The 13514-nt window shown below is 52.1% G+C and overlaps 1 protein-coding gene across 2 annotated transcripts in view; it reads right to left on the bottom strand.

Moving 5' to 3' along the window:
- IGSF3 (immunoglobulin superfamily member 3) overlaps positions 1-13514 on the bottom strand; it is a 73274-nt gene that overhangs the window by 15215 nt on the left and 44545 nt on the right. For both annotated transcript variants that reach the window (XM_075717751.1, XM_075717758.1), the window contains exon 5: positions 13082-13486. In XM_075717751.1, the coding sequence (XP_075573866.1) occupies positions 13082-13486 (405 nt within the window). The remainder of the gene's footprint in view (positions 1-13081; positions 13487-13514) is intronic.

The raw sequence follows: 13514 nt of genomic DNA, 5'->3' as shown, positions 1-13514 counted from the left end.
GCAAGAAAACACAACAGCTGGAGTTCACTTCCCACCTGGGAGCCACTACTACCAAGTCCTGGGAATGGTGACGTCTAATTGCAGCTGAAGATACTCTCCCCCCAAAAAAAACCCCATACAAAACCCCAGCGTGCTGCCCTGCAGCAAAGGAGGAGCGGGCGGGGAAAGAACCAGGTCTGCACGAGCCAGCGGCCACGGTGCAGGAGTGGGCAGGAGGACAGCCACCACCAGCCCACAGAGTCCCCGGGGAGCTCTGTCACCGTAGCGGGGAGGCGGTGTCCCACTTCGGAGGCTGCTGCCCTCTGGGGAGAGCTCCTCCAGAAGACACTCTCGCCTGGAGAGAACTGATGAAGTGTTGCAAAAAGTTTTCCCGGGGAATGTCCTACTTTTAAAAGCCACTATTGGGATTTCACTGTGCTGAGGCAGGGGAGCAGAAACGAGGCCAACCCAACCCAAAGCCAGACATGGTTTAACACCACACACGGGGTTTGGCAGGCTGATGAGGAGACACTCGTTTCCAGGAGCATGGCCCCAAGGTGACCCTTCCTGCGAGGAACCCATCTCTCCCCGGCACCGGCCAGGCTTTTGGCACAAACTCAGCTGACCCCTCAGCCTGCGGTCACAACCCAGAAGTGCCTCATCACTTCCCTTGCTAGGGCCCAAAAAGCACTTGGTGCCCAAATTCCTGCCTGGGGATGTCTGCCTGGGATTCAAGGGACCCGTGTGCAGGTTGCTGACCTGCCACAGGCTTAGACACGTACTAATGCTTGGTGCCTCTGCCAGCCCTTCTCCCTTCCACAAAGCAGGGCTGAAGAGCCTCTCTACCTCCACACACGCTGCAAGGACACCCGCGTTAACGACTGTGGGGAACTGGGGCAACGGGATTCAAGCAAGTACACGCCAGCCTTCTGACTCAGCGCGGCAAGGGGTGGGTGACTCACATTTATTAGGTTAGCTGAAAGCAAACCAGTGTTCAAAAGAGAAAGATGTGCGAGCCCTTTCAGAGAAGAGGCATTAGAGAAAAGGCATTCGCAGAAGGGAAAAAGGTGAGATGCTCCTAGGAGGACCTTGCTCATTAGGCTTAACTGTGGCATAGAAATCACAGCAAAGTAAAGACAAAGACTGCCAGCATCGGGGCAGCCTCCCCAGAGATGGCAGGAACATGGCAGCACAGCTCCCAACTCCTGTTATTCTCTTTTAAAAGAACACAATTCCTCCTGAAACTGGATTAGCGAGGTTGCAAATTGCATTAGCCAACATGGGAGGCTGCTGGTGCAACAGGAGCAGGAGAAAGGGAAATAGCATTAGACTTTGCCCGCCATTATTACTGCCATTATTAACTTGTCACTTTACTGTAGTGTTCCTATAACAATGAATTATTGCCTGCAAACAGGCTGACATGATTGAATTACGGGGAGAGCAGCTCCATGGGAAGGAGAGACAACGTTAACCCTTTCCTGAGGAAGGCTCAGCTGCTGCCCCCTCCCAAGCAGGCAGACAAAAGAGCCGAGGCTTTGACTTTGAACACCAACCTGCCATCTTGACCTTCGGCAGTGCTCATTTCAGAGCAATGCCAGAAGTTTCTGTAGTCCCCAAACTGCTCAGGTCCTGGTTGCAAGTGGGCTGCTCTGAGTTGAACATGCAAACAAAAGCAAAATATAGGTCTGTTTGCAACAGCGATAAAGAGATGCAGCTGGAGCTCTCCTATCTTTGCAGGTCTTCCTGCAGCCTCCATAGCCTACTCATTTTGTAAGGCTAAATCCTTGCTTTTGCACGCTGCTCCTTTCTCATACAGAGAAGATTGGTCTCTGGACAAACCACCAACCGACTGACTGCAAGTCTAGATGGATGTGGGTCACCTTTTTTCCCCCTTCGCAGGGACAGTACTGTCTGCACGCAATCAGACAGGCTGTTAATCCGACTCCGCTCTGCCCTGCCAGACTCCTCTGAAGAGATGGTGTGATGGCCCTTCCACAGAGGGCTGTGCCAGGGCAGAGCCCCAGCAAGGAGCAGACATGCATTCACCCACCCAGGCCATGCCCCTTGGCATCACCCTGGGTGCCACCCAAATGCTACCACCACTCCCCTGGGGTTCGAGAGGCTTGAGCCTGCCTGCCTTTGGTCTCTTCCTCCCTACACGTACTGCTCATGTTTTGCTTAAAGTTACCTACATGACACTTCTCTCCAGAATTTACAGTTCCTTATATGAATGCTGCAAATAATGCCTCCAGCAGCATGGACTGCTGGGTGCTCCCCGCCCCAGGAGCAAGCCTCGGAGCTGGCTGTGACCCACCTCCCCTTAGGGACAGAAAGAGGCCGGGGATAAACCACCAAGTGACCCGTGTTTCAGTATGTTCAGCAAGTTGCCGCAAAGTCCACAGCCCAGCAGGCACAGACGTTCCCCAACCTTGCAGCCAGCTGCTGCAGCAAGACGAGCTGGGTACTTAAGTAGCTGTGCACATCCAGACTGACCCGTCACCCATTCCAACAGCCCCAGCCCAAAACTGAGCCCCAAGCACAGGCACATAGAATCATAGAATCGTTTAGGTTGGAAAAGACCTTTAAGATCATCCAGTCCAACCATTAACCTACACTACCAAGTCTACTCTAAACCAATCAAGCGTAGACTAGAGTAAACCATGTCCCGAAGTGCCACATCTACCCATTTTTTGAACACATGCCCCAAAGCAGACCGTACTGCTGTAACTTGGGGAAGTACAGCTTGACGCACTCAAAATGCTGCGGGTTGCTGTGGCAAAGCAGAACTGGCTCCTCCCCTTGTAGCCTGTGGTGGACCTGCCTGCATCAGATGCTCTGCTGAACCCACACCAGCTTCAGCCCCACAGAAGGTGAGCACCGCATCAGCCAAACCTCCTGACAACTGGCCCAATGCCTCCCTCTCCCCAAAAGCAGCACAGTCAGACTGCTGACCTACCAAACACATAGGTAGCAGGTCAAGTCCATCGCTGCATGCCTCATGCTGTGGTGCGAAGACTGGAGGCGGTGACGAGGACATCTGCTCAGCTAGGGAACAGCCTGGGATTACCAGCCATGTCATGCTGGAGTTTCTGGAGCAGCTAACAAACTAGCAGGTAACCAAGCGGGGCCTTGGGGAAGGATGCGTATGTGACCCAGAAAGTCTCTTTAAAGCCCAGAAGTCATACATCTGTGAGCATATACGGAAAAGGCCGTGTGTGTAGCTGCAGGGATGGAGAAAGCTGGGAAGCCCACAGCCTCAAAGCTCCAGCCATGGATAAGCCAGAGACCACTGGCTGGGACATGCCGCTGGCCTGGGAAAAGCAAGAGCTTCCCCAAGAAACAGAAACCACGTCTCTCTGAAGGACAGCAAGAATCAAATATACCCCAAAGCAAAATGCCCCACAAACCTAAACCCAGAAACCTTCCTGCCAAACCCTGAAATGAATGTAAAAGTTCTGCAGGAGAGAGAGGAGGGGAGGGAGGAATAAAAGATTCCCAGCATGAGTTGTGCCTGCTGTCAGAAAACAATATACAGCTCACTGATCACTTGTAAATTAAAATATGGAGATAGGATCACTGGAAGATAAATTCAGTACCAAGCTACAGCCACCGAGGATAAAGAAAAAAAAAACCAACCGTAACTGAGATATTTAATCAACCCCTCATCAGAAAGATCTCAAACAAAGGAGCGCTCTGTCAATTAGGAAAAAGAAGTAATTAAATGTACCTGAAGAGCAAGTTACAACACATACAGCAGCACCACACATGAACTCCCATGCCAGTCTGGAGGCTGGCCATTAATGGCTGAATTTCCTAACAGGGTGTCAGAAAAATACTTGAGAACTTTGTGTAGGTGCACACTAAGAGTATAACTGCACCCTGTAGTGCATGGCTGACTTTTGCACGCACTGTCTTTGATTTGAGTATTTCCAGCTGCTACCGCTGAAAAGCTGGCTGCTACGCAGAGAGAGATGAGATGCTGAGGGTGGTATGAAATGCCATTTTATTGCCATCCAGAGAGCAAGCTCTCCAGACAGACCTCAGGCAGTATCACAAGGTCTTTTGGACGCTGCCCACAGGAGCCCTGCCAGCCCCAGGTTTTCAGTGCTGCCCTCCGTGCAAAGAGAAAGTCCCCTGAGAAGGACCAAACTGAATCCATCCAAGAGCTAGCTCACTCCACTCACCTTTAACTATTCCCTTCCACCAGGCTAATTTTCTGCAGCTTTAGTAAACTGAGCTGGTGCACGGCAGGATCTATGCTGGCACAAGGAAGAAGACAGGACTGTGCAGCCAGCAGCATGCGTCAGGGATAAGGATCACCTCCTTCTGTGCAACCAAGTGCTAGATCAGCTCCACCTGTACCCTAAAAGCTCATGATACTGCTGCCTCCATAAATTAACTGGCAAATCTGTCTCCTGTGTGGAAGAACAACCGAGGAAAATGAGCCATCTGTTGTTTCTCAAGAAATTGTCATCTTGAACTTCTTAAGGATAGAGGAAGTATTACAGCAGGATAGGCTACAGATCCATCATCATCTGGACTCCCTGCTTCTCTATGATAACCGGGAAAGGTGTAGGAATTTTCTTTAACAGCATCCCAAAGTCCTATTTAAGCAAGTAAGATGGCCCTGGGAGCCAACTTTTATGTATACATGTTAAAATAAAAGACCCTGAGCCATAGGTTCAACATGTTCAGAGCCTGACATTTTGCTGTAAGGAAGCAGATGGCAGGTTCAGTGAGCCCAGCAATTTAGTCTCCAACCAAAGTCAGAACAGGTAGAAACACCAAAATAGTCAGCCCCTTAGGAACCAAGGTTCTGGAAAAGCATTCAGATAAAAATTGTCCTTGTTTGTTCTGCTGACATAGAGGTATTAATATCACAAGGTAAAATCACCATGGGAAGAAACAACTGGGTTTATTTTACCAAAATAAAGTTGCTTCCTTTATGTGGGCATTGCTGCGCCACCTGGCTATGCAGGTCACCATCGCGTTGAAGAGCAAAGCCATTGTGTCCAGCCACTTGTGTCCCACCAGCAGAAGACACCCCCAGAGCACCAGTCGAACCAATGCTCATGAAGGCAAGAGGCAGGGGATTTACAGTAATTGGGACCAGGCCATCTCTCTGCCTGGCTGTTCAGCACTGCTCAAAACAGGACACAGCCTGGCTGTGCAAAGGACTGATGGAGAACATGTAGTTTCTCATCCCAGGAGAAGCATCCCATGTGATACAGAAGCTAGAAAAATGGTATAGGTCCCATGCACAACGATGGACAGCCAAAGCTGCTGCTCGGGCATGCTGGGAGGAATACCTAGGCTGGGTACCGCTCTGACTGGAGGCCTGATTGAGAATGCAGCACGAGAAACATTGTCCTGCTGCAGCACTGAGCCTGCTGGCCCCGAGGCCACTCACCTTGTGGAGACGAGCAGGGCAGCTGAGGGGCTGGGGCTCCATGCACAGACCGGAGAAGGAGAACGGTGGTCAACGCCTGGCTGGAAACCCACACATCACCAGTGCTCCCTCTTCCCCAAGGGCTGCCCCTGCTGACTCTGCTTTTGAAGACTTCAAGGACATGAGGGATGCACAAAGCTTTAGAGCTGGACAACGTCTAAGTACTGTTCACTGCAGAGTATTTTAGTCTGAGGAGAGCAAACAGGGAATCGATGAGAAGCTGAAATGTGTGGAGTGAAGACGTTCAAGACATCAAAGAAGCTGCACATGCACAGACTGCAAACAGGCTGACAGTGTGGTTCTGCATATGCCTGCTGCAAATGGGAGTGGAAAACTGCTCAGGAGATATCAAAGAGAGAAGCAGAGAGTGCTTTGAAATCAAAGTGAAAGAATTGTGCCTAAAAAAGAAACCTGGAAGAGAGTTAATTTGACCAGAGCAGCATATTCTGAATACAGTCCAGATCTCCTGGCATTGTCAGTCTTGTTCAGGGGCTGAAAAGCAAGACTGCCCGCAGTAAGATCAATGGGAACACACAGAGTAGGCTGAGCTGGGTTAGGTGCAAGGGTCCTAAGCTGGGTCCCACTAGGTGCAAGGATGCATTCCCACCCCCTTCATCCTTGTGAAATGCATCTGAGACGCTTCACACATTTAAAATCCAACCTCTCAGGTTATGCCCTTGGGTACATTTTCCAGGCTAAAGCCCAAGGGAAGCCCTGAACATAACTGACTGCAGTTAGCTCAACACGCTTGACTCTGACAGAAACATTTCACCGGCAAACCTGCAGAGGAGCCAAGTATCACTGCTCCCAGGTGGGAAACCACAGGCAGGGGGAGGTGAAACACAGCTCGGACCCCTGCAAGGCCAGTGTCAGCATCCCCAGCACGGGGTCAAGAACACTGCAGTGCATCCAGCATGAGCTCCCTCCCCTGCCTGCTCACGCCGATGGACTCGTTTCCACATGGCAATGTTTTTGTGGGATCAAGACGGCATTTGCTCTCATTGCTTCGGCTCTGCTGACACCAATGTAACCTCATGCCCACGTGTGACCTGCACTGGGCCAGATCTGCCCGGCCGAGTGATGTGGCAGAGTCCCTCTCTGATACCTGTGAGTGCGAAACCACAGTCAGCTTGACAAGGCCAGCCAGCAAGCGCACCGCTGGGAGCGGGGCAGGGAGAGCATCCTCACGTGGATGCGTGCTCATGGGTGAAACCCCACCTCCAATCTGTATTTACAAACCAGTGCCCAAACTCCAGAGGGTATGTTATGCACCACAGCAGCAGAGAGAAGACGAGGCTCTTGGGTATGTATGACAGTGATGGTACATGGAGAAGATGGGGGACAGGGATGCTGGGAGCAGGGTGTGATGGCTAAGTGCAGAGAAAAAGCACCCCAGGGTGCTAGCCCAGTATAAATAACTGTGCCAAGGAGGTGGCAGCAAGCCTAAGTGGGGAAGCTGTCCCAGGGGACCTGGCAAGCGTGGGGACAGAGCCCCCCGGGGCAAACGTGCAGGGGTAGGAGGCTACCAGGGGTACAAGGTGGAGGAAGCAAACCCACTTGTGCTACCTGGAAAAGAAAAAGGGCTCCAGCTGGGTCGCTAATGCAGGTCTATGCAAGGGGACAGCCCTGGGTCATGCAACACTGAACCCCTTCATTTTGCCTGTTCAGTGTGCTGGAAGCCAACAGGAAAGAGCAGCAGCTCTGAGGCAGAACAGCAGGTCTTACCCCGCTGGTGATGAAAGGAGCAAGTCTCCGGGCACCCAGGGGAGAGGAGACTGCTCTGCGCCGCAGTCGCGGCTGCTGATGAACAGCCTCCTGTCTCTCCTGAGCACTTCTTGAACTCCTTCATCACTCAAGCAAGAGTACAACTATTTGCCAGATGGAGCAGGCAGCTGCAAAGCAGGGAAGCAGTGCTATTCTACAGAGCAAAACCACTCTTGGATCAAGCAAGCAGTAAACTTAAGTTTCCAGACTTCACTTCTGTAAGGAAGTTTCCAGCTCATTAGCTTTCCTTGTTTAACTTTATTGCTGGATGGTGCCAGCAGCAAAAAGTGTCAGGTATTTAAGTAGGCATTTTGTGGCCCTTGAAAACACTTGTTTGAGCCTCTATTCAAGAGTCTGGGAGAGGTCAGTACCCCACTGGACACCCATGGTAGAAAAGGCATCTTTTGCATCCATCCGTGAGAAGATTCCTCACACGCAGACGTTACTAAGAAATGAGTCGGAAGAAAGGCATTAGCAGTAATATCTGATTTTCATTTGTCAGGGAAAGCCTCTCCTTATCCTACGCAAGTGTCTTGGCAATTGTTTGAAAATCAGTCCTCCCTTCCTGACATTAAGCATACCATAAAGCAGCCTGTTTTTCCAGTTCTCCTCTGCCTCATCTCCTCCTCATCCTCCCAGAGTCCCCAGCTTGTGTGGTTACAACCATCACTGAGTCTTCAGAGGGAAAGACGAGCGGGACACTGAGCAGCCTCTCTGCATCTGCCAGGGATGGGCTTGGACCAAGGGGTAAGGGTCCTCTGCTCTCCGCTCCTTGGGTTTCTCCAGCCACTGCTACCCCAGTGCTGCCAGGCTGCTGTCAGTGGAGGTTTCTCATGGACAGCAGGAGAGCGGCAGGGCGCGCTGCACCCACCCTGCTCCCCAAGTCAGGTTCAGGCGCAAGCCTCCCCCTTCCCCAAGGCCAGCTGAGGAGCCTCCACACTGCCCCTCCATGATGGTTTCAACTTGACAGCTCCTAATAAACCAAACTTTACGAAGCAGCCCCTGGAGAGCTCCTGGAAGCTAATTAATGCTCTAATGAAGAGCCTGACTGCCTTGTTTGCTCGACGGCTCCTGGGTCAATCAATCTGCCGTAGCCCGGCTTGCAAAAAAGCAGTGAGGAGCCCAGCACCCCTGGCATCTGCTCAGTTATCATCCCTCACCACCCCTCCCCGTCCCTCCTCCCACGTTCATTACTGTCAAAAACCCGGCAGCTAGAGGGCAGATTTATAGAGGCGACTGCAGCTTCTCCCTGTGCACCCGCTCTACGATTAGTCACGAAGGAACCGGCTGAGGGGCGACGCGAGGACAGAGGAAGAACACAGAGGCATGGGGAGGTGGGTGCCCTGCAGGTCAAGACGGGCAGGTCTGTGCCTGAGTACGAAAGGGGTGAGGGGGTGCTTAGGGGGCTTTGCCACAACCTCCTGCTTGTGTGAAAGCTCTGCTTTTTTATTCTGCTGTTGCCAGAAAGACTCCCCAGCACTCAGACCCCAGGCCCTCTCAAAGCTTTGTCGAATCACCCCCTCGCTTGTGCTGTAGGGGAAAGATAAGTGCGGTAATGCGTACAAGGACAATGGCAATTTAATACACCAGCACAAATCTGCTCAAGCCTCCTTGCCAAAAGAGTCCTATCCAGACGTCCTAGCCCGCCCAGATCACAGCAGAGTCCTCATCAAGCACAGTGCTGCCAGAGACTGTCTGCTGCCCTTGTCTGAGTCCCGCAGACCGCACGGATGCACGCTGCTCCCAGACAGTTATCTCCCGTCTCAGCCACTCCATCCTTGAAAACCTGGCAGGGAGAAGCAAAATCTAAGGAGGAGCCGGGAACAGAGCCTACCCGGCAGCCCTTGGGTCTCCCCTTGACCCACATGCATCTATCTACCATCTTCCTCCCTTGGGCAGGACCTGGAGCCCGGGCACCGTTCCCCCCCAGAGCTGCGTGAGGAAGGGTGCAGCAAGCAGCGAGGGGGTACTGCTCAGCTGTCATCCTCATGCCAAGAGCTCAGCCCGAATCCAAATACTTTCAGAGTCACCTGGGTTCAAAAGGAACTACCTGCACCCCTGCCTCCCCTAAAACCCAAGATCAGCAGGTGCCAGGGAGCCACCACCCCGCTTCCCTCCAAGGACAGGACACCTCTGTCCTGACTGATCTCTTGCAGATCAGACCGGTAAAGCTTGCATGGAGGATGCTCTTCTCCGCCTGGAAAGGGGCAAGTGTGCAGAGGGCAAGGCAATAACTCTAGAAGGGAAAGGGGTGGTGATGCCTTGGAGGAAAGGGGTGGTGAGCCCTCGGGGCAAGCCCCAGCTTTTGGGAATGAAAAAATGGGGTTTCATAGGCAGGCCAGATACTGCAGCAGAAGGGGAGCCCCAGACACAAGGCTGCGGGTGTGAAGAAATCTCCACCCCTGCACTTGGGGCTTGCTCCAAGCTCAGCTGGCTCTCCTCTGCGTGGTCTCCTGCCAGCTTTGGCTTCAGGGAAGCAGCTGTCATGAATTGAGCCATACTTTTATTGTTCCTCCCTTTCTGCTGCAACATGAGCTCACCAACAAAGAAACAACAGGCAGCTCCAGAGATGGAAGTGAAAAGGAGAGCACTATGTTGTAAGGACATGAAACAGCCACAGGTGATCTAGCTGCTCGCCAGTCTGGTCCACAGTCCTGCCTGACAGACCCCAACACCAGCCTGGATTTCCGCACCAGCCTACAGAAGTTAAAACCCAACACTCACCCTACAGCAGTGCCGGTAGCACACACGAGCTACCTGGGGCATCGTGCCCGTATCTGCGCACAACCCTCCCCTTACTTTGCAACCTAACTCATGCTGGCTTGCGTGACAGCAAGGAGCAGGCCACGAAAGGGAGAAACACTGGAGCTTCAGATCATACTGCTGCTGCTGCTGAGTCTTCACGAACCACCAAGTGATGGACACCATACCCTCGTGATACCTAAATTCTCTGTAAGCTCTCACATGTACAGCCAGCATCCTTCACATGGCTTTTCCTCATGCTGCCAGTCCTTATAACTGGTTCATGCCAAAGGAGCCAGGAATGTCACACTCAAAGGCCAAATCTAGCTCCAGATGCCATGCAGGGCACTTCTGCCATCCCACCTACAGACCTTCACTTCAGAGCTGGGTTAATGCTGCCATCGCTTGCCTTATTTACTCCCTCTTTTAGGAGCTACGTGTTTCGTTTCTCAAATACTGCTTGTTTCTTCCTGGGAGTAGGAAAGGACTGGAGTGTTTCAAGCTGCTGGCGTTTCCTCAGCACTACCTGTTGGCCATGAGATAGCCATAGATGAAATTTGCAGCCACATTAATACGTGCAATCCAAAACCAGCACTGCTACCTCTGCAGTTACCACTCAGCACAGATGACAACTACAAACATTACTCACTGCAAGAGTGCCAAGGAGAGACCGCCTAGCACTGAAACAGCAAACCGGCACACCAGGAGAAGCTCCAGCACCCTGTCCCTTGAGGATGTGGGATTTCACAAAGCAAAGAGATTAATGAAGCAATCAGGAAGCCACTATTTTACCTTTCTCACCTGAACACACTTTAAAGGCTAACATATATCGATTGCCATGTCTGCACCTGGAACCTGTCAAATAGAAAGGTCACTCTGACAAACAGGGAGCAGGAGTTTAAGAGGAAACTAGAATCCCAGCATTAACTTACAATCTGGAAACACATGCTGGCTCAATGTGCCAAAAGACCTCCACACAAACCTTCTTTATGGTGTCCCTTAGTGGATCGGTAGTGGAGATAGGTCACCCCAAACTCACTGGCATATGCATCAAGGCAGGAACCCGTGGCTAGCAGGCAAGAGCAGGGAGAAAGCTAGGACTAAGACATCCAATACCAGCCTGAAGTTATGTCATATTAAGGTGACTACAGAGCCACAGATGGACTGACATAGCTTTCAGGTGTTCAGTCGTTCAGGGGTCCTGAATGACCCCTTTTTAAGAAGCCCCAGATATTAATCTGAAAACTAGCATCTGCTTCATCAGCACAGGTCTGACTGTGGGGGCACTAAGAAGTTCATTCCAAGGTGACCGAGGAAGGTGCCTCCCACATCATCCTAGCTCCTCTCTGGAGACTATCCAGCCAAAGACCCAGCAACGACACGACACAACCCTCTACAGCCTGCAAAACCAGAGAGAACCACAGCTGTCGCTGGTACCACTGCCGGCATTGCATTCACAGAGAACATCAACCACCCGCTCTCAGAGGCTGCCTGGGACATGGAAACAAAACACAGAGAGAGCTCAACCGTGGTGCTGGGGATGCTCTGAGGAGCGCCGCTCTTCTCCTCCATCCTCTTGTGGGTCATAAAACCACAAACATTATGCAAGGCTCATTGGACTGACAGCTAAGATTTGTGTAGCTGTAGTTTGCTGAGCAGCAGGGAGATAGGGAGAGGTAAAAACCACAGAGACCTACATGACTTGTTCTGTTAAGGCATCACTTGATGGTTACTGCTCCAGTAAAGAACTGGCTGCTATAGCATGGTTTAAATGTCCTTTAAATGTCCTTCTGGTCACCCTGAGCTGTGACACAGAGGCTCTCTTCTGGAAGCTGTTATCAAGGATTTCTCTTTCTCTCTCTGTCTCACACATATATACATGCACAGACACGTGCCACAAAGCAGCATATTACTCCAGGGACCAGAGACAGTCAATGCTGTTTCCTAGGGAAATAAGCTAAAATGATGAACATCACCAACCTGACCTTGTGAGCAGTAAAACATGTATTACAAGGCAGGATAATCAAGATAAATGGAGCAGATTAACCTGGAGATGAGGGCAAGGAAGGAGGGAGGGAAGAAAGAGGATGGAGAGCTCATGAGGCACCTGGAGCTTGCAGCATCCCCTGACTTTTCCAAAGATATGCCAAAGGTTGGGGAAGGTGGAGAAGAGCATGAAAAGGGCCACTGAAGGGAAAACCACAACGCTCAAGTTAGAAGACAGACCCCAGGAAGGAGTCCCTCTGCACAGGAATACAAAGCAAGGACTGACCATGCTGCAAGGACCTGAGCCAAGAGTCTTAAAGGTGCTGAAAGCCTCACTCCAAACATCAACTTGAGCCCTAAGGCCAAGACGGCAATAAACCATTCAGCTCAGCAATGGCCCAGAGCTGCCCTGGCCATGCCATCTTTGCACCCTTCAAGGACAGTAGAAGGCATAACCAAAATATCAGTGATAAGGTGTACAGAAGGAGCCTAACTCTCCACTGGCTGTACATGGAGCATAAGCACCTTGTAGGTTTTCTGACTCTCCCTGCCAAGCCAGGTGACTATTGCCTACCTGTTGCACACTCTGCATAGCCTTGGTGACTTCCAGTTGGAAAGGGCTCAATTTCTGGTGGGGATGAAAGTCAGGTTCTTTGATCACTAGCTGCTTTTGAAGATGCCTCCAGCAAAGCGAGAGATGCAAGCAGTTACTGGACAAGAGCTGCAGCACCTCACCTATGGCGCATGTGCATCTGCAGGCTTTGGCAGAGGCATGTCCCTCTTCTTTGATCCTGTTTGCCCTGTCCCTCTCCTCTCTTCCGCGGTGGCATGAATGGAGGTGGCAAACTGAAAGGCACCTCCGTCTCACAAGAACAGCCCAGAGACTGGACCGAGCTGCAGTCACCTCACCTCCCAGAAGAAAACCCCATGAACAGCACATGAAGAGCAAAGAGAGGACCCCGTTCCCCAGAGGTGAATAAAGGAGCTCCAACATATCCATGGCCAAAGAGCCGAGCAGCCCCACCTGTACTGTGCACAAGCGTGAGATGTCAGTCGCAGCCATGACAGTAGCCCTCGCTCTGGAGAGACCACTGCAGCACCGGTACGCACCCCGTCCCTGCAACGCACCCCCAGCTCCTCTCACGTGTTCCGAGCACTCACCTGGCCGCAGAACCCTGATTTCCAGCAGGTTGGAGGTCCTGTCCGCCAGCCGCGTCCAGCTGCTGTTGTAGTTCTTCCTCCAGAGCTCAGCCACGCACTGGTACTTGCCGGCCTCCGTGTCGCTCGCCCTGCTGATGCTCAGGCGCACGTTGTTGCTGGACTCGGCTTTCTCGATGGCGGTGCGGGTCCGGAAACCCGTGTACCTGTCACCCCACTGGACCCCGCCATCACGCGTGAAGGTGACCAGGTCGTGAAACTCAGTGCTGCCCGCCGGCTGGAAACGCCACGTCACCGACACCGGTACCCATGACGGGTAGTGGGGCTTGATGATGCACTGAAGGTCGAAGGACTCGTTGTAGGTCACCCCGGGGGTGCGTGAGATAGCTGTGACAGCAAAGCCGGCCTCTGTGGAAAGAGAGAAAACAGCTTTGAG

This window comes from Pelecanus crispus, chromosome 1 (genome assembly GCF_030463565.1).
Source record: "Pelecanus crispus isolate bPelCri1 chromosome 1, bPelCri1.pri, whole genome shotgun sequence".
In the NCBI taxonomy this organism is placed as follows: domain Eukaryota; kingdom Metazoa; phylum Chordata; class Aves; order Pelecaniformes; family Pelecanidae; genus Pelecanus; species Pelecanus crispus.
This window is presented reverse-complemented; position numbering and strand designations above follow the sequence as displayed.